At 37.2% G+C, this 22,769-nt stretch overlaps 1 protein-coding gene across 13 annotated transcripts in view; it reads right to left on the reverse strand.

Moving 5' to 3' along the window:
• Nucleotides 1-22,769, reverse strand: part of ATP8B4 (ATPase phospholipid transporting 8B4 (putative)) — a 337,268-nt gene that overhangs the window by 100,990 nt on the left and 213,509 nt on the right. For all 13 annotated transcript variants that reach the window (XM_044925001.2, XM_044925002.2, XM_044924995.2 and 10 more), the window contains 3 exons: nucleotides 17,712-17,870; nucleotides 9,588-9,676; nucleotides 8,449-8,645 (listed from right to left, as the gene is read on the reverse strand). In XM_044925001.2, coding sequence (XP_044780936.1) covers nucleotides 8,449-8,645; nucleotides 9,588-9,676; nucleotides 17,712-17,870 — 445 coding nt within the window. The remainder of the gene's footprint in view (nucleotides 1-8,448; nucleotides 8,646-9,587; nucleotides 9,677-17,711; nucleotides 17,871-22,769) is intronic.

Below are 22,769 nucleotides of genomic sequence, written 5' to 3' on the forward strand. Positions count from 1 at the left end.
AAAAAGCTTTACCAAAGCAAGAAGTCTGCTAATGTCTTCAGAGTTTAGAAGAAAATGTGAATGCTCTGTTTCAAGGTCCTAGTCATCTTCCGAGACATGTCAGCAGAAAATGTTCAAAGACATTTCCTTGTAGCACCTTGAAACAATGGGCTGACTTGGCATAAAGCCTTCAGGAAAGTTCCATGCTTCTCTATTTACATTAAACAGGCCCAGGCCCAGTGGAGATTTCTTGTGTAGCCTACCAGTTAATTTGATGTGGCTTCATTTTACCAAAAGAGGTAAAAAGGAGTCCCTCCATGAAGCACTAAGCGAACCATAGTAGATATTGAGTAAAAACAGGGTGTATTGTCATATTACTTTGTCCATTTACCAGAAAAAGAGCATTGTCTTGTGATCTAGTGGTGATTTATGACTTTCCAGTTCCAGAAGTGGAATTTCTAAAGCCAAGAGTATAATATTTTTCAGTCTTTGTCATACACAAGGCCAGATCAACTTTCAAAAAAATTACAACAATGTAAGTTTCTACCATTAGATTATTGAAAATTATCTTTTAGTCTATGCCAAGTCAAATGGCATCTTATTACTGTTTATTGAATTTCTTTTCTTATCAATGAATTGAATATCTGTTTCAAGTTTTATTGGCCAGTTGTATGCCTTCCTGGAATTATCTAATTCCATTACCTTCCAAGTTCATCTTTCCTATTCAGGTATTAGTGTATTTCTTATTGATTTATATATATGGAATATATATCTATATACATTATATCAATATGATACACAGTTTATCATTCATCTTTTAATTCTGTTTCCACTATTTTTGACACAAAGAACTTCTCCCTTTTTAATCAATCAAATTTATCAATGGTTTATAGTTTCTGCTTATAGCTTCTTTGGGGGAATTTTTGCTTAGATAAGCCTTCCCTGTGGCAAGATTTTATATATATATATATATACACACACAGATATCTATACTTTTCTCCAAGTTCTTTAATTTTTTCCACATTTAATTCTTTCTTGCAATTAGAATTTTCTGAAGTATGACATGCATATGAGAAGCTAATTTCAATTTTTACCAAATGTATTCATCACTATTTGTTGAACAATGAATCCTTTCCCCTATTGTGTTAAGATGACTCCATGTCACATAAAGATTACTTCCTAACTAGATTCTGTTTCAGGTATTTCAATTTTGTTCCTTAATGTGTGATTCAATTTATCTCATGTTTTCATTATTGCAGCTTCATAAAATTTGGCATATGAGGTAAGAAAATCTTCATTCTCTTCTTTTAAAAAAATTCTTACCTGTAATCACTAATTTATACCTCTTGATAAAATTAATGTGTTCATCAAATAAACTTTAGAATCACTGTATCAACTTTCTCATAAAACTTACTTGAGATTTTATTAAAGTTATATTAAACTCAATTATTTGAAAAGAATGAATATTTTATAATAAATACAACTTAAAGAAGGATAAATCTTCTGAGGAGTTCAACTTTGAAGAAGTACTTCTATTGGTAAAGAGTTTTAGTTTAGTTTTGTTTTGTTTTTGCACATAGGTCCACACCATAGCTTGACAGATTCATTCCTAGACATTTTATCTTTTTATTGATGAGATAATTTTTAATTGCTTTGGTTCAATGTGTTTTTAATAAAAGAAGCTTTCCTTAATATTAAAAAAAGTGATTATGTGACAAAATTCAACATTTCACTGAATTATTTTACTGAGTTTTACAGAGTTATTCTATGGATTTTCAAGGTTTATAATCATATTATCTCTGCTCTTCCTCTCTAAAAGGTTTATTTTGGTTTCATGTCTCATTTTTTTTAATATTTTAGTTGCATGACTTAGTACATTAACAAGGACATCCAGAACAGTATAAAATAGTAATGATAAAGCAAGGACTTGTAGCTTATTTCTGATCTTTGTGGGAATTAAGCTTTGGTTTTCTCATCTGTAAACTAAGTTGAAAGCAGCTTGATTATGCTAACTCTGAATATTTATCTCCTAAAAGACAAAAGATGACACACAAGTTCTTTCTGCACATAAATCCTATACATCAAATTGACAAATCATTAGCCAGACTCATCAAGAAACAAAGGGAGAAAAATCAAATCAATAAAATTAGAAATGAAAATGGAGAGATCACAATAGACAACACAGAAATACAAAGGATTATAGGAGACTACTATCAGCAATTATATGCCAATAAAATGGACAACTTGGAAGAAATGGACAAATTCTTAGAAAAGTACAGCTTTCCAAAACTGAACCAGGAAGAAATAGAAAATCTTAACAGACCCATCACAAGCACGGAAATTGAAACTGTAATCAGAAATCTTCCAGCAAACAAAAGCCCAGGTCCAGACGGCTTCACAGCTGAATTCTACCAAAAATTTAGAGAAGAGCTAACACCTAACCTACTCAAACTCTTCCAGAAAATTGCAGAGGAAGGTAAACTTCCAAACTCATTCTATGAGGCCACCATCACCCTAACACCAAAACCTGACAAAGATGCCACAAAAAAGACCAATATCACTGATGAACATAGATGCAAAAATCCTTAAAATTCTAGCAACCAGAATCCAACAACATATTAAAAAGATCATACACCATGACCAAGTGGGCTTTATCCCAGGGATGCAAGGATTCTTCAATATCCACAAATCAATCAATGTAATACACCACATTAACAAATTGAAAAATAAAAGCCATATGATTATCTCAATAGATGCAGAGAAAGCCTTTGACAAGATTCAACATTCATTTATGATAAAAACTCTCCAGAAAGCAGGAATAGAAGGAACATACCTCAACATAATAAAAGCTATATATGACAAACCCACTGCAAACATTATCCTCAATGGTGAAAACCTGAAAGCATTTCCCCTAAAGTCAGGAACAAGACAAGGGTGCCCACTTTCACCACTACTATTCAACACAGTTTTGAAGGTTTTGGCCACAGCAATTAGAGCAGAAAAAGAAATAAAAGGAATCCAAGTTGGAAAAGAAGAAGTAAAACTCTCACTCTTTGCAGATGACATGATCCTCTACCTAGAAAACCCTAAAGACTCCACCAGAAAATTACTAGAGCTAATCAGTGAATATAGTGAAGTTGCAGGATATAAAATCAACACACAGAAATCCCTTGCATTCCTATACACTAAGAATGAGAAAACAGAAAGAGAAATTAAGGAAACAATTCCATTCACCATTGCAATGAAAAGAATAAAATACTTAGGAATATATCTACCTAACAAAATAAAAGACCTATATATAGAAAACTATAAAACACTGGGGAAAGAAATCAAAGAGGACACTAATAGATGGAGAAATATACCATGTCCATGGATTGGAAGAATCAATATAGTGAAAATGACTATACTACCCAAAGCAATCTATAGATTCAATGCAATCTCTATCAAGCTACCAACGGTATTTTTCACAGAGCTAGAACAAATAATTTCACAATCTGTATGGAAATACAAAAAACTTCGAATAGCCAAAGCAATTTTGAGAAAGAAGAATGGAACTGGAGGAATCAACCTGCCTGTCTTCAGGCTCTAATACAAAGCCACAGTTATCAAGACAGTATGGTACTGGCACAAAGACAGAAATATAGATCAATGGAACAAAATAGAAAGCCTAGAGATAAACCCACGCACCTATGGACACCTTATCTTTGACAAAGGAGGCAAGAATATACAATGGAGAAAAGACAATCTCTTTAACAAGTGGTGCTGGGGAAACTGGTCAACCACTTGTAAAAGAATGAAACTAGAACACTTTCTAACACCATACACAAAAATAAACTCAAAATGGATTAAAGATCTAAATGTAAGACCAGAAACTCTACAACTCCTAGAGGAGAACATAGGCAAAACACTCTCCGACATAAATCACAGCAGGATCCTCTATGACCCATCTCCAAGAATATTGGAAATAAAAGCAAAAGTAAACAAATGGGACCTAATTAAAATTAAAAGCTTCTGCACAACAAAGGAAACAATAAGCAAGGTGAAAAGACAGCCTTCAGAATGGGAGAAAATAATAGCAAATGAAGCAACTGACAAAGAATTAATTTAAAAATATACAAGCAACTCCTGCAGCTCAATTCCAGAAAAATAAATGACCCAATCAAAAAATGGGCCAAAGAACTAAACATACATTTCTCCAAAGAAGACATACAGATGGCTAACAAACACATGAAAAGATGCTCAACATCACTCATTATCAGAGAAATGCAAATCAAAGCCACAATGAGGTACCATTTCACACCAGTCAGAATGGTGGCTATCCAAAAGTCTATAAGCAACAAATACTGGAGAGGGTGTGGAGAAAGGGGAACCCTCTTACACTGTTGGTAGGAATGCAAACTAGTTCAGCCACTATGGAGAAGAGTGTGGAGATTCCTTAAAAAATTGGAAATAGAACTGCCATATGACCCAGCAATCCCACTGCTGGGCATACACACCGAGGAAACCAGAACTGAAAGAGACACGTGTACCCCAGTGTTCATCACAGCACCGTTTATAATAGCCAGGACATGGAAGCAACCTAGAGCTATCAGCAGACGAATGGATAAGAAAGCTGTGGTACATATACATAAGGGAGTATTACTCAGTCATTAAAAAGAATACATTTGAATCAGTTCTAATGAGGTGGATGAAACTGGAGCCTATTATACAGAGTGAAGTAAGCCAGTAAACACCAATACAGTATACTAATGCATATATATGGAATTTAGAAAGATGGTAACGATAACCCTGCATGCAAGACAGCAAAAGAGACAAAGATGTATAGAACAGTCTTATGGACTCTGTGGGAGAGGGCCAGGGTGGGACGATTTGGGAGAATGACACTGAAACATGTATAATATCATATGTGAAATGAAACACCAGTCCAGGTTTGATGCATGATACAGGATGCTCGGGGCCAGCGCACTGGAATGACCCAGAGGGATGGTATGGGGAGGGAGGTGGGAGGGGGGTTCAGGATGAGGAACACGTGTACACCCGTGGTGGCAAAACCAATACAATATTGTAAAGTAATTAGCCTCCAATTAAAATAAATAAATTTATATTAAAAAAATAAATCCTATATATCTAGTTCTATAAGTACATGACATACCTACATCTCCCTCCGCAGAAATGGTATGGTGTCAGTTCATTTTCTATTTAAATGCTAATACTTTTTTTCACACAAACTAAAAAAGCACACTGTAACTCTGTAGAATCATAAAAACCAATGTCATATTCTGCATGTATTTATTTATACATTACCCAGTTACAATCTAATCTTAATTTCATTCCCACCCTACTTCCTTGTAAGTTCCTTGCTAGCTGTTCTAATCAGCTTTGCTCTTCCTATTCCATTCACTCAGAAAGCATTAGCACTTATGAACTAGCCACAATGCCTGACCTGTCATAGGTAGTCAGTTAGTGTTGAATGAGTGAATCCTGACCCTTTATTCCCCAATTTCACCAGTAAGGACATTAAGACCTTCAGAGGTTGTGAATAACCCAAGGTCACACAATCACAGAACCAAGACTAGAATTCAGGCATCTGGTAAAGTTAATGCATACCAGACCTGGAGAGTGCCATAAAAAAATGGCATTATGCATTGTCATAATGTGAGTAACTGTTCAATCACTTGACATTTTCATTTATTTCAAGGTAAAGCATCTCCCTAAAAATCTAAGCAAAATGAATGGAGAACAGAATTTAATCCTGTGTTGTGGTTCAAGTTGGTGGAAGTATTCTTAATTAATTTTAATTCTTAGACCTTAAAATAGTCTATAGAGAAGAAGGTATCCTTTTTGTTTGGAAAAGGAGGATTTAGGAGAGTCACAGTGGAACATTCACCCCTTTGCTTTATAATAGCAGAGAAAAGGAGACAAATGTTCCAGAGTTAGTATAATCAAACTGCTTAGTGTTTTCTGCCTGGATGCTCAAAGAGCAGGGCTTATGATTTCCCCCATTCTGTGGCAAAATAAGCAACATGGAAACAAGTTTCTTTTGCTTTGGAAAAAAACACTCAAAAGCTAATTCCTTGGGAGTACAACAATTACATTTCTTAAGATGGTGTATTAAAAACTGTAGCTGGTTATATTTTAACACTATAGATAAACTGACAGCATAGAAATACCCTGCCAAAATCAACGTATTACGCTCACATGGAATTGTTAACCATTTAGTGTAAATTCTGCACCGTTATCCTTTAGTGACACAGCACTGATTTATTCCTTGAACCTTTGGAAAATTTTGTAAAAAACCTTCATCCCTCCAATCAGAAATACCTGGACTTCTCTTTTTCCAGATCTTGGTATGGAGCAACCTGAAATCTCCCAGAATGCTTTTTGCCTCAACTTTATGTCAGGCTGACCTCAGATCACTGTTCTTATTTGGTGAGGAAAAAAGCTCATATTATCTTCATCAATACCATGGCTTAGCAACAGGCAGAAAATTCTAGTGTCTTTTGATGTCTTGGCTGATTAATAAATCATGTACAACTTAGACATAGACACTGTGCCAAGCGTTAGAATACTTGGGTTTGGATCTTGGTTCTGTCCCTAATCAGCTTTACACTCCTGAGAAAATCATCTCATTTATGAAAGAAGTTCAACAGCAATGACTTCAAAAGATTTGGGGAGAGGGAAATGTAAATGAGATAATGTATGTGAAAGCACTTTATGTAAAATACAAATGTCTATCTTACATTAATTGTCTAGAGGTAAGGTGATATTATTTGGAGCAGAAAGTAACTCAGAAGTCAATTATTTTAATCCTCTCATTTTACAGCAAGTATTTCCTAGGCAAACTAGGGCACAGAGAAGCCAAGTACTTTATCCAAGGTCACACAGCTATTAGTGGCAAAAATACCAGAATGTGAACTTGGACTATTCCAAACAGGTTTCCTTTCTGCCACTGCAGGGAACACATTAGAAGGAAAAAGGACCTGGGAATCTTGGTCTTTAAAAAACAATATTAGAAATCATAAAATGAAAAATACCAATACACTTCAAAGAAAGAGTATATACGGAATATACTTCCTTTGTGAGGACACATGAAACTGCTCATGTGCAGATGGTAAGTCACTCTGAGCATCTATTGTTCATTTCCACATAAAAGGAAAGCTATAAAAGCTGACCATAGCTCCTCTGGCAAAGAGCAAGATTTACTACAGACTTTATAATTGGATACAAGCATGAGAGGTCCTCAGAATCAAAGACAAGCCAGTAGGATACATTTTAAATAGAGCCTGCTCTGACCACAGTTCCAGAAGGCCCAAAGTAATTTGTGGTGTTGTGGCCACATGCCACTATTTCAAGTCAATTTCCCACAACTTGACATTTCAGTTTCCTGACTGCTATCCAAAATAAGGGTGGATTTTGTGCATTAAACTTCCCCTGAATTAAACTTCATCAGAGTGAGGATTTTGGAAGGAGAGAAAAATAAGCTCATAAAAATTAGTAGAGATTTAGAGCTGGTGATTTTGTGTATTGTTAAAATACTGGTGATGAGGAACGTCAAACAACCAAGTCTCATCTTGGCTCCAGTGTCTTTGGGATTGTCCGCCTCAGTCTTGGCAGGATTAGGATCAAAATTGTCTCAGGTACAGATTCTAGGGCCAACTTCTAACTTTTATCAAACACATACATAAACACACACACTCACAGAGTGCTTATGTATAGATAGATAGGCAGACCGTTTTAGCCCTAGTTTATAGGACCAAATCTAGAAATGACAAATCAACTTGTAGAGGGAGTAATAAGCCAAACTTCTTTTTCAACAATGAATAAGCACCAACAACCATATTTCAACTCCTTCAAGTATTAACTGATAGTTACTAATAAAAATAGAAAGAATTAATATTCACTGAGCTCTTATAATATGTCAGGCATTTGTCTAAGAGCATAATAGGTTTGCTTACTCTCTATACTACCTTTTAAAGTAGAACTGTTACTTTCTCCATGTATAAAACGAGGACACTGAGGTACCAGGAAGTAAAGTAACTTGCTCAAGGTTATGGAACTAGGAAGTGGTAGCACAAGGTCTAAATCCTGGTATCTGGAGCCAGATTAGTACCAAGAAGGCATCATCTCAATAGATCCCCCCAAATATTTCTCTGTTTCTTTCCCAACATCAACCCAATTCTAATTCATTAGGTTGCATGAGACTACATGGTAGTCCATGTATTCCAGAGGAGAACATTCCTAAGAAACCAAATCAAATCAAGAAGAAAATAAAATGCATCTATTGTTAATTTGAAAATGTGAAACTTAAGCAGATTAAACAGCTTAGTTGCCTCATTTGTAACAGATGGGGCAAATCATGAGCAGTTAGAGACTTCTATCTCACTGCTGTAATTTTAAAACAAACAAAAATGATTACATAGAACACAGGCTTTTGACAAAATGGTTTCAAAGAACAAACTCTCATCTTACCTCACATATAATGAAATGGGTACCACTGTATTAAGGATAATAATATATGACCAGAATGTTAAGAATCCTGAGAACACAGAGTTCTTCTCTCTTTCATTCCAAAAGAGGAAAGTTCTGAATTGGTTCCCAACTTGATTCTCCCAGATTGAATTTCCAATCGCAAGAATAGTTCCCAAGCATATCAGAAATCCAAAAATCTGAAATGAGTATAGAAGTCCAGTTAAGGTTAACTTGAATCCCAACTAGTCACATCAACACAATGCAATTACACTTCTAATTCCAACTGTTATTTGAAAATCAAGTTATACAAAGCTCATCTAATTATCATTAATCATATGAGTAAAATGTAATATGCTTACATTGGGAACTTGGCTAAATATTTTACATATACATTTTCTCACTTAATTCTCCCATTAACTTTCTGAGATAGGAAAAAACATTCACACTTTACAGGCCAAAAACAAAAAACAGACAGGTTACATAACTTGTTTATGGCCACAAAGCTAATAACTTCACATCCTCTATTTGTGAAGTATGCATACGTTTAAGTGGCTTTCAAAGATTAAGGGCTTCCCAGGTGGTGCAGTGGTAAAGAATCTGCTGCCAATGCAGGAGACACAAGAGACATGGGTTCCCTACCTGGGTCGGGAAGATCCACTGCAGTAGGAAATGGCAACCCACTCCAGTATTCTTGCCTGGAAAATTCCATGTACAGAGGAGCCTGGAGGGCTACAGTCCATGGGCTCGCAAAGAGTACATCAGTAATAAAAGACTTTCTCAGACTAGTCAAGTCTCTTGGCTACAGATCTAGCTACACAATGATTCCTTGAAGTCAACAAGATAGATAAGGGTTAGTTAAAATACTGCATGACATACACTAAAAATTTTCAGGTTGCTTTTGAGATTCAAAAAAAAAGTAGAAAGCAACCTCAAAATTTTTAGCCAACTCCTACATTTGCAAATACTCTATCAGTATTAGCGAAGCAGACATTTTGGAGGTAACGAGGCCCCAAATGCAAAATCTCCAAATACAAATTCCACAAGAAGAATGAAGATTTCTGAAAGAAATCTCATCAGAATGTAAGAAACATATTCAGATAATGATTGTGATATTGCCTAATTTTGTTATAATAACTTACCCATAGTACTAGAGTATTCATCAGTCTATCAATGCTTGTCCTCTTAAACTTTGTCTTACCACTGTTCTGCATTAGTTTAGTGTCAGGACCTGCAAAAGAAAAAAGAAAAGAAAAATAACTTTGAAATGATTAGATTATGTATTATTATTATTATAATTAATTCCTAAGAATATCAAATGTTCCTGAAAGGAAAATAACGTTTTTCCAAAATAATTTGAGTTTTATTAAGAGTAGGATTATTAAGTTGTTTATGATGATGGAATTCCATTTGAGATATTTCAAATCCTAAAAGATGATTCTGTGAAAGTGCTGCACTCAAATGTAAGCAAATTTGGAAAACTCAGCACTGGCCATATAACTGGAAAAGGTCAGTTTTCATTCCAATCCCAAAGAAAGACAATGCCAAAGAATGTTCAAACTACCACACAACTGCACTCATCTCACACGCTGGTAAAGAAATGCTCAAAATTCTCCAAGCCAGGCTTCAGCAATACATGAACCATGAACTTCCAGATGTTCAAGCTGGTTTTAGAAAAGGCAGAGGAACCAGAGATCAAATTGCCAACATCCATTAGATCATCGAAAAAGCACGAGAATTCCAGAAAAGCATCTACTTCTGTTTTATTGACTGTGCCAAAGCCTTTGACTGTGTGGATCACAATAAACTGTGGAAAATTCTGAAAGAGATGGGAATACCAGACCACCTGACTTGCCTCTTGAGAAAGCTGTATGCAGGTCAGAAAGTAACAGTTAGAACTGGACATGGAACAACAGACTGGTTCCAAATAGGAAAAGGAGTACGTCAAGGCTGTATATTGTCACCTTGCTTATTTAACTTCTATGCAGAGTACATCATGAGAAACACTGGGCTGGAAGAAGCACAAGCTGGAATCAAGATTGCTGGGAGAAATATCAATAACCACAGATATGCAGATGACACCACCCTTATGGCAGAAAGTGAAGAGGAACTCAAAAGCCTCTTGATGAAAGTGAAAAAGGAGAGTGAAAAAGTTGGCTTAAAGCTCAACATTCAGAAAATGAAGATCATGGCATCCGGTCCCATCACTTCATGGCAAATAGATGTGGAAACAGTGTCAGACTTTATTTTTCTGGGCTCCAAAATCACTGCAGGTGGTGACTGCAGCCATGAAATTAAAAGATGCTTACTCCTTGGAAGGAAAGTTATGACCAACCTAGACAGCATGTTAAAAAGCAGAGACATTACTTTGTCAACAAAGGTCCGTCTAGTCAAAGCTATGGTTTTCCCAGTAGTCATGTATGGCTGTGAGAGTTGGACTATCAAGAAAGCTGAGTGCCAAAGAATTGATGCTTTTGAACTGTGGTGTTGGAGAAGACTCTTGAGAGTCCCTTGGACTGCAAGGAGATCCAATCAGTCCATCCTAAAGGAGATCAGTCCTGAGCGTTCATTGGAAGGACTGATGTTGAAGCTGAAACTCCAATACTTTGGCCACCTCATGTGAAGGGCTGCCTCATTTGAAAAGACCCTGATGCTGGGGAAGACTAAGGGCAGGAGGAGAAGGGGAAGACAGAGGCTGACATGGTTGGATGGCATCACCAACTCAATGGACATGAATTTGGGTGAACTCCAGGAGTTAGTGATGGACAGGGAGGCCTGGAGTGCTGCAGTTCAGGGGGTCAAAGGGTCAGACACGACTGAGCGATTGAACTGATGATGAAACAACTGATTCTCAACTGATATCTTTAACAATAATCCTGGAAACTGCAAGAGAATTGATCTCCTTAGAATAGGATAAATCCAGACATAATTTGTAGCTAAAAGGTTTAAGAAATGCTATTTTCCAAAAATCTATGTATGGATGTGCTTATAGTTTGAAGCAATTCAAGTCAATCAAATGGAGGAATGATTTGGAAATGTTTAAAAGAATGTAGTAATAAACACAATTCAGAACACTGAAGTCAAAAATGGAAAGTTAAGGGAAAAAATCAAATGCTGGATGTGTTTCCCAAAAAAGATTTTTGGTGGCTTTAATGGAGAAACTCCAAACAATACAACAGCAAGTAATTTAAACCTTTATTGGGTATTGCACACTGTTTATATGATATGCATTTTTGTAACAGCAAGAATTGTCTTAAATATGGTGTTGAGATTTATTTCAAGTAATCCTTTTAAATCCCATGTTAAATATTTACTAACTGCCTTGTTCAAGAAATTCTAAGAATAATATTAGCTGCTTTAGAGGCAGATTATTAGATGACTAACAAAGAATATTAGATTATATTGCTAAGTAAATTCCTTATAAACAAAGATGCTCAATAGAAGTGATCACATTTTAATTATATCTGATTTCCCTAGTCTTCCCTCTCTATACCATCTTCCCACAATTACCACCAATCCATGTACCCACTTAATAGAGGAGGAGAAGGGGAAGGAGGGAAAGGAAAGAAAGGGGGTACACATGAAATTATACATCATTCTAGAAGTCAAGAAACAATGGGAACATTCCTAAAAGACTCCTTTACTTAAAAGACAAATTGGAGTAAAGACTGGGGTCTCATAACAATTCAGTCTTGAGTTACAAATTGTACCCCAGTGTCCTTTTCCCAGCCAATGCTGGGCAAAGACCACCCACTTTTTCCCAGAATCGTTTATTAAAATCATCTGGACATTGAGGGTGGGAAGCATTTCTTTTAGTAAAGATCACAAAGGGCAAATAAAGTTTGGGATTGCTAAAAGCTGAAATATTGAAAGACCAGTTTTGTGCTAAAAATTTACATTTCTTAGGCATACATACACACAGACTAGCAAAGAATCTGCCTAATGAGTTCTTAAGTACTTATTTAAATATAGCCACAGATGTTGAGACACACATCTCTTCTTCCCCTCATAGTCAAGATTTTGAAAGAATTTTCTTTACCCTTCAGCCTCTGATTTTTTGTCTCCAACTCATTTCTCAAGCTAGTTTCTGAGCCAATCACTCCACCAAAACAGATCCGGCATTGTCATCTATATCCTCCATGCCTTCTTTGACCTCTCAGCAGACTTTGACACTGTTGACTATTTCATCCTTTTGAAATACACTCTTCCCTTAGCTTCTGTTTTACAATGTTCTGCTATTCCTCCTACCTCTTTGATAGCTTCTTTGTTTTCCATTATGCTCACTCCTTTCTTCTCAACCATTAAACAGTGAGACTTCTTAAAAATTAAGTATAGACCATCTTCTCTTCCTTCTCAACCCACCTTCCCTGAGAAATCTAAGATCATAGCTCCAGTTAACATCTGTAGACCAAATATGTATCTTCAGCTCAGATCACTCCTCTGAGCTCTAAACTTATATATTTCATTGTCTATATGATATCTTCCCCTGGATGTTTCTAAGGCCCCTCAAGTGGCCCTTGTCCAGCCTAGCTTCTGCTCTTTCTCCAGGGTTCCTTATCTCAACGAATGGCACCACTCTCCATTCAGTTGTGAAAGGTAGGAGAAACCTCAGAGTCTAATCTATCCCATGACTCCCACTCTAATGCAAAGTATCATCACCTCTCAACTGGACTGTATGTAGGAAAAGCCTAGCAACTTTGTCTCCTGCATCTGCTACCATCCTACGTATACACTTTTTCCTGGATCCTATTGACCAACTTTAAGAATATTACAGGCAAAAGCAAAACTTTCCAGTTTAACACATACACATATCATCTGTGTGAAAAACTGACAATGGCTTCTCAATGCTCTTAGGATAAAAACCAAAATTCTGAATACAGACCATAAGGGTCCTGGATGGTCCAACCTCTATCCCTGTCTCTAGGCATGTGTCCACCTCTATTCTCTAAGTTTTCCAAGTTCCACACTGGCCTTAAATTTTGCCTTTTTTTTTTTTTTTTTTAACCTCTCCAGCCTCATTCCCACCATAGGGCCTTTGCCTATGGTGTGCCTTTTAGCTAGCTTGTTCTTTCCCCTCAGATTCCTCCACCACACACTCTTGTGAGTTCATGTTCTTTTTCTTTAGAGTACTTTTCTCAGTTTGATATTATACACTCATTACTATAATTATTTAAGAGTAATGCCTTTCTTTCCTACCAGACTCAAATCACATGAGTGAAGGGACTACACTTTTATTGGTCACATTCTTGCAAAAAAGTAAGTAGCACAGTGCCTGCCACATAGCAGGTACCCAGTAAGTAACTGTTTAATGAATGAATTTATTTGTTAAGTACCTACAATGTTTTAGGAAATATCTATATGTGCTTTTCACATCTTATTATCTCACTAATGCTTAAAACAAGCTGATCTGATCTGAGGTGTACTTATGTCTTCCTTTAAGAGTTTTACAGTATCCAGCTTCACATTTAGGTCTTTATTTCATTTTAAGTTTATTTTTTGTATGGTGTTAGTGTTCTAATTTCATTTTTTACATGGAGCTGTTCAGTTTTTAATAAGCACCAGTTATTAAATAAAAAGCTTTTTCTCCATTGTAAAAAAAAAAAAAAACAAGCCAATAAATTAGGTATTATTATCCTTAGGTCAATAACAATGAAACTGAGGATTAAAGAATTTAAATAACTTGCCTGAGGTTTCCTTTTTTTCTTTTTTTTGGCCTGTAAGCATCAGAGCCAAAATTAGAACCCAGATACATCTAATTCTAAAGCTTTTGCTCTTAACCACTATTTTTAAAGCCATATGAAATAGTCCATTAATTCATTAACTCACTGACTCATTCAATCAATATGTAAGACTATGACTCATTCAGAGTTCAAACAGGAAATAGATGACACACTGAGCAAGGATTATTAGAGGAAGGTATATTTATAAAGAGACTCTTTACAAAAGTACTGGTGGGTGTATAGGAGGTACAGGATTAGTAAAATGTTAACATAGTAACCAAGCACTTCAGAGCAATCAAGATGTTTCTTCATCTACCCTAGAAGGGAGACATGAGGGGAGGGGTGGTTATTGCACCCTAAAGGAGAGAGTTGTGTAAAGTTTGCAGCTTCTAAAGGAAGGGTGGCTTTATGTTGAGGGACCCAGCCAGCTTTAAGGGAGGCAGCTGGGGAAATAAATACAATGACCTGAGTCTTCTTCCTTTGATTTCTTCCCAGGGATCCCCAAAGACAGGACCAAAGTCCAAGGAAACCTATTAGTGTGAACCACACAGGTCAGCCTCCCAGGGTAGAGAGAGGAGTGTGAAATGGTGACAGCGGATCTGCAGGGGCAAGTGGAATACAGCCAGCACAAAAACCTACTATGCGCCAAGATGGTGCTGACTCCTATGGACCCCTTACATGGATAAGACTGCTACCCTTAGAAACAGGACTTTCTCCTGTCGTGAGTTAAAAGAAAAGCCATTCCAGGGAGGCGTGGCCTAGCTGTTAATGTATATCATAAAATCTTCATAAATTATACATTTGTAAAGTAAACCATGTTTATGTCAACTACACTTCTTACACAACCCTTAAGGGCAGGTATAACTAGAGTACTAATACAGAAAGAATAGTTAATTTGTTTGAGATAACTTTCGTAAGATCTAGGCATTCACATGGACCTAGTTCCCGAAGTTAGATGTCTCAAGACTTAGGGTGCTGAGACACTCCTTTGTTCAACTTTAGCACTGACAAAATCAACCATTCCTCTGCCTGCAATTATTCTAATTAAGCTTTCTATTAATATTTGTGCCTAGATGAAAGTTAATATAGGCATGCTCTGCTTTATAAATATATATAATAAATAAATGCTCTGCCAGTGAACGTTAAGGTCACATCACAAAAGAGGGTGATTCCCCATTTCTCCCTGCCAAGATCCAAGAGCAGTACATTATCCCAACTCTCAGCCTATGGAGCAGATAGTGTGCTCTGAATTGATGTCAGAAGAAGCGAGAAGCAGGGAAGGAAGGAAAATAGCAATTGTGAGGCATTCTCTTCCATATGCACTGCGTCTCTGAGCCTTTATAGTGACTCCCTAATGTACTCATTCCCACATTACAGCAGATAAAACTAAAGCTTAGGACTTTTAAGTAACCACGGTTTAACATCCTTCAGCTGGCAAACAAATCTGAACCCAGATATGTCCAATCCAAATTCTGTGAACTTTCTGTTATACTGTTTCGAAGGGGGACCTGTTCAACTTACCACTCCACTTTCTTCTGTGGAGGAGCATTTCCACACAAAGCCAACGTGATGAAGAAAAACCTGACCCCTGAGTGGCTCGCATCAGCTGTCCTAACATAACATGCTATAGCTGAACCACGGTCCTGAATGAGTCATTCCAAACAAGATCACACAAATGCAAACAAAACTTTGGGTTACAGCCCACTCCTAGGATGATGCACTTCCACTTCTCTAATGACAGGGAACAAACTGAGAAGGTCTTTCCCATCGGAGGACCTTGAAGGGCTTTCCTGGTGGTCCAGTGGTTAAGAATCTGCCGGCCATGAAGGAGACACAGGTTCTATCCCTGATCCAGGAAGATCCCACATGTGGCGGAGCAACTATGCACGTGCACCATGAGTACTGAATCCACACTCTAGAGCCCAGGAGCCACAATTACTGAAGTCCACACACCCTAGAGCCCATGCTCTGCAACAAGAGAAGCCATCGCAATGAGAAGCCTGCACATGTAGAAACTAGAGAATAATCCCCACTCATCACAACTAGAGAAAAATAAGCAGCAATGAACACCCAGCACAGCCAGAAAACAATAAAAAATAAATAAAATTATTTAAAAAAATAATAAAAGAAACCTTCAAGAAATCTCTTCATTAAGTGTGACAATTGAAGTGGGAAGATAAAGAGAGGGAACACATGTATACCTGTGGCGGATTCATTTTGATATTTGGCAAAACTAATACAATTATGTAAAGTTTAAAAATAAAATAAAATTTAAAATAAAATAAAATAAGTGTAAAAAAAAAAAAAGACTAGCATGCTTTTTCTCAATACAAGATGCAAAATAAGGAAATATATAATCAAGGGTTTATTCCCCTGACTAAAGAATAAAAGCATCTGATGAAAACATGATGAAACTAGATTCATTCCCAGATAAAATGACATATACTGCCTCATTTCGAGGGATTTCTCAAGTCCTTATAATGGCAATGCCCCGACAGTGAGACCTCGTTAACACTCACAGCTGAGAGTATTTAGGAGGAATTCAAAAGATTTTTCTAGATTTGGAGCACTTTTGAGACTTTAATGAACATTTTGTTGTTGCTGAAGAAAGTCAGTTAAGAAAAACATTCCAATTTTGATTGCACATATAGTCAATGGGCCCAAAACACATCTTAATTTGGTGTCACAAGAAACAGGATTTTAAAAAGTCAAGGGCTAACAATTGAAGCCATGAGTAAAAATTGAGAGGCTTTATGAAATGATGCTACTGCAAGCTTCCTTGGCAAGAAAGTGCCACCTTGGGCCCTTTAGAGATAAATTCAGTTCAGTTCAGTCGCCCAGTCGTGTCCAACTCTTTGCCACCCCATGAATTGCAGCACCCAGGCCTCCCTGTCCATCACCAACTCCCGGAGTTCACTCAAACTCATGTCCATCGAGTCGGTGATGCCATCCAGAGATAAATTAGAGACAGGAAAAGTAGCAGCAGGAAGAGTAAGAGATGCTCCCCTTCCTCCCTCAAGCCCCACCCCCACCTCCAGCCTGCACAGTCCTTCCAGAATCTGCTGGCCTGCTGACAAATAATAGAAGAAGCTCTGAAGTATACACAGAAACGACTGCAAGATCGTTAGACAGGATCTCTAACAAGGCTTTTCTTAAAGGACTGCTTGAAATTGGCAAACTATAAAATCAACAACAGAGCCAGGACTTTCTTTCATGCTTGTCCTCCACTTTAAAGGCAGGCTGATTAATACATATGATGATAGGGATGATTGAGATGGGGTTAGAGAATAAGAAAATAAACATCTAGCATCTGAGCAATTAAGGCCCATGCACTCTCAAGAATAAGTTCGTGATGTCAGTGGTTCCTTACAGAGTGGGGCCAGGCACACTGTTTCTAGAGCAGCGGTGTCTTACCCTGGTGCTCTACACTCTGTAGTCAACTCAGAAGGGCACTTTGCATGCTCATCCAACCTGGAGAGCCAAAGACTGTGCCCATGCAGTTCTCAGGAAGAGTTCACCCACTGTACCCTGGGAAGTCCACTGTACCTGCAAAAATAACCATTCCAAAACACCAGCTGGTATTTCTCAGGACACAGCCCCTCAGGATTATCTTCTCATTGTTGAGTGAGTGCTTGCTGCCCTTCCAAGAGAGAACTCCGGTGAATTTATCTAACTTGTTGTTAGGCGCCTCACACACAACAATCCCTGTAAAATACAAGAAACAAACATCTTTATGCCTCACCTTGAACTCTCTTTAGAAGCCTGCAATACCGTTAGCAGCCTACTTCTCTCATACAGTTCATTTTCTTTCTCTTTTCAACAGCCCAGTATCATATATATGAAAAAGTGAAAGTGTTAGTCACTCAGGTGTGTCCAACTCTGTGAACCCCATGGACTGTAGCCCGGCAGGCTCTTCTGTCCATGAAATCCTCCAGGCAAGAATACTGGAGTAGACTGCCATACCGTTCTCACACACACACACACACATACAAAGTCAAGCTAGGAAAAATCACCTGGGGCAGGGCACAAATGTTGTGAAACATGATTTTCTGCACTGTTCAAATAAGAATAGAAACCCCAAGAGCCATGGGATGTTTTTTTCCTTTAAAAAACAATCACTTTCATGTTGATATATGGCAAAACCAATACAATATTGTAAAGTTAAAAAATAAAATAAATTAACAAAAAAACAATCACTTATCTCTACTTTTAGTTTGAAACAAATGATTTTTGGAAAGATAAAGCAGAGGTGATCCTAAAAGTTTTTATTTCATCTTTTTTTTATTATTATTTAATGTAACTTACACACAGGTTAAGATGGCATACTTCTAGTTTCACAACCAAAGTTAATTGGGTCTTTCTAGGCTCATAATCAGAATTTCGGGTTCCTATTATACTCCACCCCCAGGAAACCTGGGCCTTGTTTGCCCCATGTGCCTGAGAATGCATGTGATTCCTTTCAGCTGTTCCATGCTTCTTATCTTGATTAGATTCAGAGTTCTGGGGACTCTCAGAGGCACCATATAACTTGCCCCAAACTGTCCGAAAGATGTTTCTAGTTTTTTTTTTTTGTTTTTTTTTTTTAATACCAAGCCCATTCCAAATCAATCAATCAATTTGTTCAATTATTTCAATAAGAAAATACATTTTTAGGATGAGGGTTCTCTTGATAGAAAAAGAAACCAGAAATAATCTTTCACGGACTCTGTCACAAAGTATATCTATTAGATTTAAGTACATTTGCATTGCACATAGTTGGGGTTAACTTTTTGAGTACAAAGATTTGAAAGACAGAGGGAGAGAGGAAGGAAAAGAGAGGAAAGGAATGAAAAAGATAACTGAGAACAGATCAAAACAAGATTCAAGCCAGCCAGGGGTAAGATTAGTGTGTACAAAATTCTCTCCCCAAAACAATAAAGATACATTTATTTAATCAGAAACCAAAAGGGTATTTTGCAACATAGAAAGCAACATTTGGAAAATAAAAAAGGGAAGTATGTCTTTAGCACTGACTGAAGGGAAGAGAGACCAGAACTTCCTACAGAACTTCCATATTGCACTGTTTACACCCCCATCAAACACCCTCCTGAACTTAGAGACTTCTTACCTGACTCCTTTCCTTCCCAGGATGATATGTTTTCCTTTTAAAGCTCATAGACATAGGTGATGGGAGCTTCTCTGGTGGCTCAGACAGTAAAGAATCTGCCTGCAATGCAGGAGAGCTGGGTTTGATCCCTGGGTTGGGAAAATTCCCTGCAGAAAGAAACGCTACCCACACCAGTATTTCTGCCTGGAGAATCCCATGGACAGAGGAGCCTGATGGGCTACAGTCCATAGGGTCTCAAAGTTGGACACGACTGAGCAACTAACACTACAACAAACCTAGATGACAGCAACCAGTTTTCACATGGCCTGATCATTCCTAACCAACCAGATTGCTAAAGTTAATAGACCTTGCTTGAAAAAACAAAACAAACAAAACCCTGAAAGGAATGAGAGACTCTAAGGGCTCAGGTTGCTTTTCCAAACCCATCTACCTTTCCCCAGAATCACTGAAATATTGCTGCCGAAACACCCCAACTGGGACACACACTGGCTTCTTCCCAGACATCTACTGCTAACTGTGAGTGTGCTGGCAGAAGGATTTGGATGAGGCTAAATAATCCATACAAAGTCACTTTTTGTATGAACAGGAATGGCTAAGTCCTCATTTGCTCCTATTATAGCATATCACAGATATTCAAAAGTAAGTGAAAACTGATTTCAACTGGCCCAAGTTATTTAGACAACTCCATTGTGGAAGAGGAGACTTTTTCTAAACTCTAAGAATTCAACATCTTTTTTTTGTTGACCAATAATTAACATTCCCAAATTTTACAGAACCTTGAACTAGGCATCACCAGCAAAACCTAAATAAAATAATGGATCCATAGCAACCATTAAAGCTTATTCCAGATTCAAGACTCAATTTCTCCAGCTTTAAACTTGCCCACTAAAAAAAAAAAAAATGTGCTTTGGGCAAAAACAACAAGATACACAGTTCCTGCCAACAGGAATATAAAAAACAGGCTCATTTGATCATTTTTATTGTTGCAAGCAAAGACTGACATTGAAGCAAATATAGCCTTGAACATGCTGGCTGGCTCCTCCCTGGCCCCAAGGCTCATCCATTTCTGGCCTGACACCACGGGTGTGGTTCTAGACAGGAACAGGCAGTAAGGCCAAGGGGCTATGCCTCAGTTTTTGGAGGCCCAGCACCAATTCAGTCATTCTGGAAGAGTATGAGCCCAGTGGTTTAAGTACATACTAAATACAGGGCCTAGTGAAAATAAAGTAGCATGAACAAAGCCAAGCTACTTTTTTTTAATCTTTAGAAGTGCTCCGCTTCCCTCTTTTAGTCCTGTTAGCACAAAACACAAACTTCCCAATGTCTTTTCTTCCTCTTTCCAAAAAGGGTAAACAGGTTCCTTTTAATGGAGCACTGTATTCACTTCCGTATCCCCATAACCTATCATACTACCTACATAATAGGAACTTAATAAATATTTGTTGGAGAGATGGATGGAAAGATGATTTCAAGAGAGAGATGGGAAGGTGATGTGGGTACCTGAGCAGATCTAAGATGAATGAAAGAAGTGGTGGTATATTTCCATGGTAACAATGATAAAGGGGATTGGAAGACCTAATGGTCTAACCACAGTGGGCCACTTAAGTTGGCCTAACTCTGAAGCGATACAAATAGATCTGAGAACACTGAAAATAAAGTAGGCAACTTCAAGCACATTAGAAGCAAGCAAAAATATATCCCTGCCATAAAGCACAATAAGGATTAGAGAAAAACTGTAGGACCCTGCTTCCCTCTGCTAACTGAGTCATAGAGTAAGTGGCAGGTAACAGTTTGACAATGGATGAGAAAACAGTTTAGAAAAAAGAGCATTGTTTCTCACATAGTTATTCACAGAACACATGTACAGAGAACAAAATCATCTTTGATGAGCAATAAAACAACTGGGGGAAAAATCATGTCAATTATGAAGTATAAATATAATGAAACTAGTCAGTCACAGTTGTTTGCTTCTCTGAAAAAAAAATAGATGTGAAAGCAGATAGCAGTTCATCCAGTTTGCAATCACAGAGAAATACTCGAGGCTCGTACCAAACAAAATCTACAAGATTTCACTCTGAACCCTCCTGGCATTCCAAATTTAGTCAGCTGGATTGCTAGTTAATTAACAACCTACTATTGTTCTCAAACTAAAGTGTTCCACTGTAGAATGGAAATCTATAGTTTATCATGAAAATGGAACTCAGTGTCCCATATTTCAAGATTTTCCCAGAGTACTTGACTTTATTTCTTTATGGATATTATTACTGTTAGCAATGCTTCTTGATTATCTGCACTGCAACTCTTCTCGAAGACAATTAGCTATTGAATTAAGACATCGTTGCTGTTCAAGAGTGCTCCAGCCAAGTGCTTATTAGAGTTTAGAAGACTGCCCTCTACTGTTGCCCTGACGATTGTGATAAATATTTTTTTCTTAGAAAAATGTCACCTTCCCATTTTCTAAAACCTCATTACTCTTCAACCGTAAGCCTTAGCTACCCATCATCATCACCATAATGGCCATATCACCATAATGGCCACATCAACACCAGCAGTAAAGAAAAAAGTTATTTTCTTCACAAGGCTTCTGTGTCTCACACAGTCACATCAGCTCTGCTACTGAGCTGTGCTTCTATCCAGGTGAATGAGAAACTGATCTGGAAAGTTTAAAAAGTCACAAGATTCTAACAAAGACTTTCTGTGTGTTTGGATTTTTTTAACCAAAAAGAGATGCTTGTTTTTCTGTGTTTTAATTACACACATGCTCTTCTTTAGAAAGGACCACAAAAATACACAAAGATTCCTTAAATAAAGAGTCAACCTTTCCCTGCTTCACAACTCAGTATTAACAGTCATACAAAATATGTAAACTTGTCATTGTTGCAAAAAAACAGATCTTAGTCCAGTAACAATATGCAAAAGATTCTTAAACACATTTGGACAATTTACATCCGGGGCTTTCCCCAAGGCATAAGACTGACCAGTTTACAAATGTATAATTGAAACTATTTCCAGTTATTTATAAAAACTTGTCAATTCCTGAAAGACTTCAAAATGAAAAATCAAGATCCACTCTATTTTTATACTTTTTATAATATTAGGCCAAGTTATATATCATTTTTTATACAATTCAACAGACTACATATCAATTTTTCTGATGTTTGAAATGTATAAAAATATTTATATGAGAACTTTTCAAATAAATGGATTTACCTACCAAAACCCAACTCTGTCGTGCATGTACTGGTTTCTATGTTTGGCCAACTCTTCTATAAACTCTTGTCAGAGATCCTGACATTCAAGATCACTGAGAACTTTGCTACTTTTAAAAAACATGGTGATGTCATCTGGGTCCTGGATGGACTTGATCTCCAGAATTTAATTTTGTACTTTCAGGTTTAAAGTATTCTTCAATTAAAATCTTACCCTTATCAGGAGCTAAGCAGTCATGCTGATTCCCCTGACTCTCCAATAATGCCTTTTTGTTTACAATTTAGAGC

This window comes from Bubalus bubalis, chromosome 11, assembly GCF_019923935.1.
Source record: "Bubalus bubalis isolate 160015118507 breed Murrah chromosome 11, NDDB_SH_1, whole genome shotgun sequence".
Classification (NCBI taxonomy): domain Eukaryota; kingdom Metazoa; phylum Chordata; class Mammalia; order Artiodactyla; family Bovidae; genus Bubalus; species Bubalus bubalis.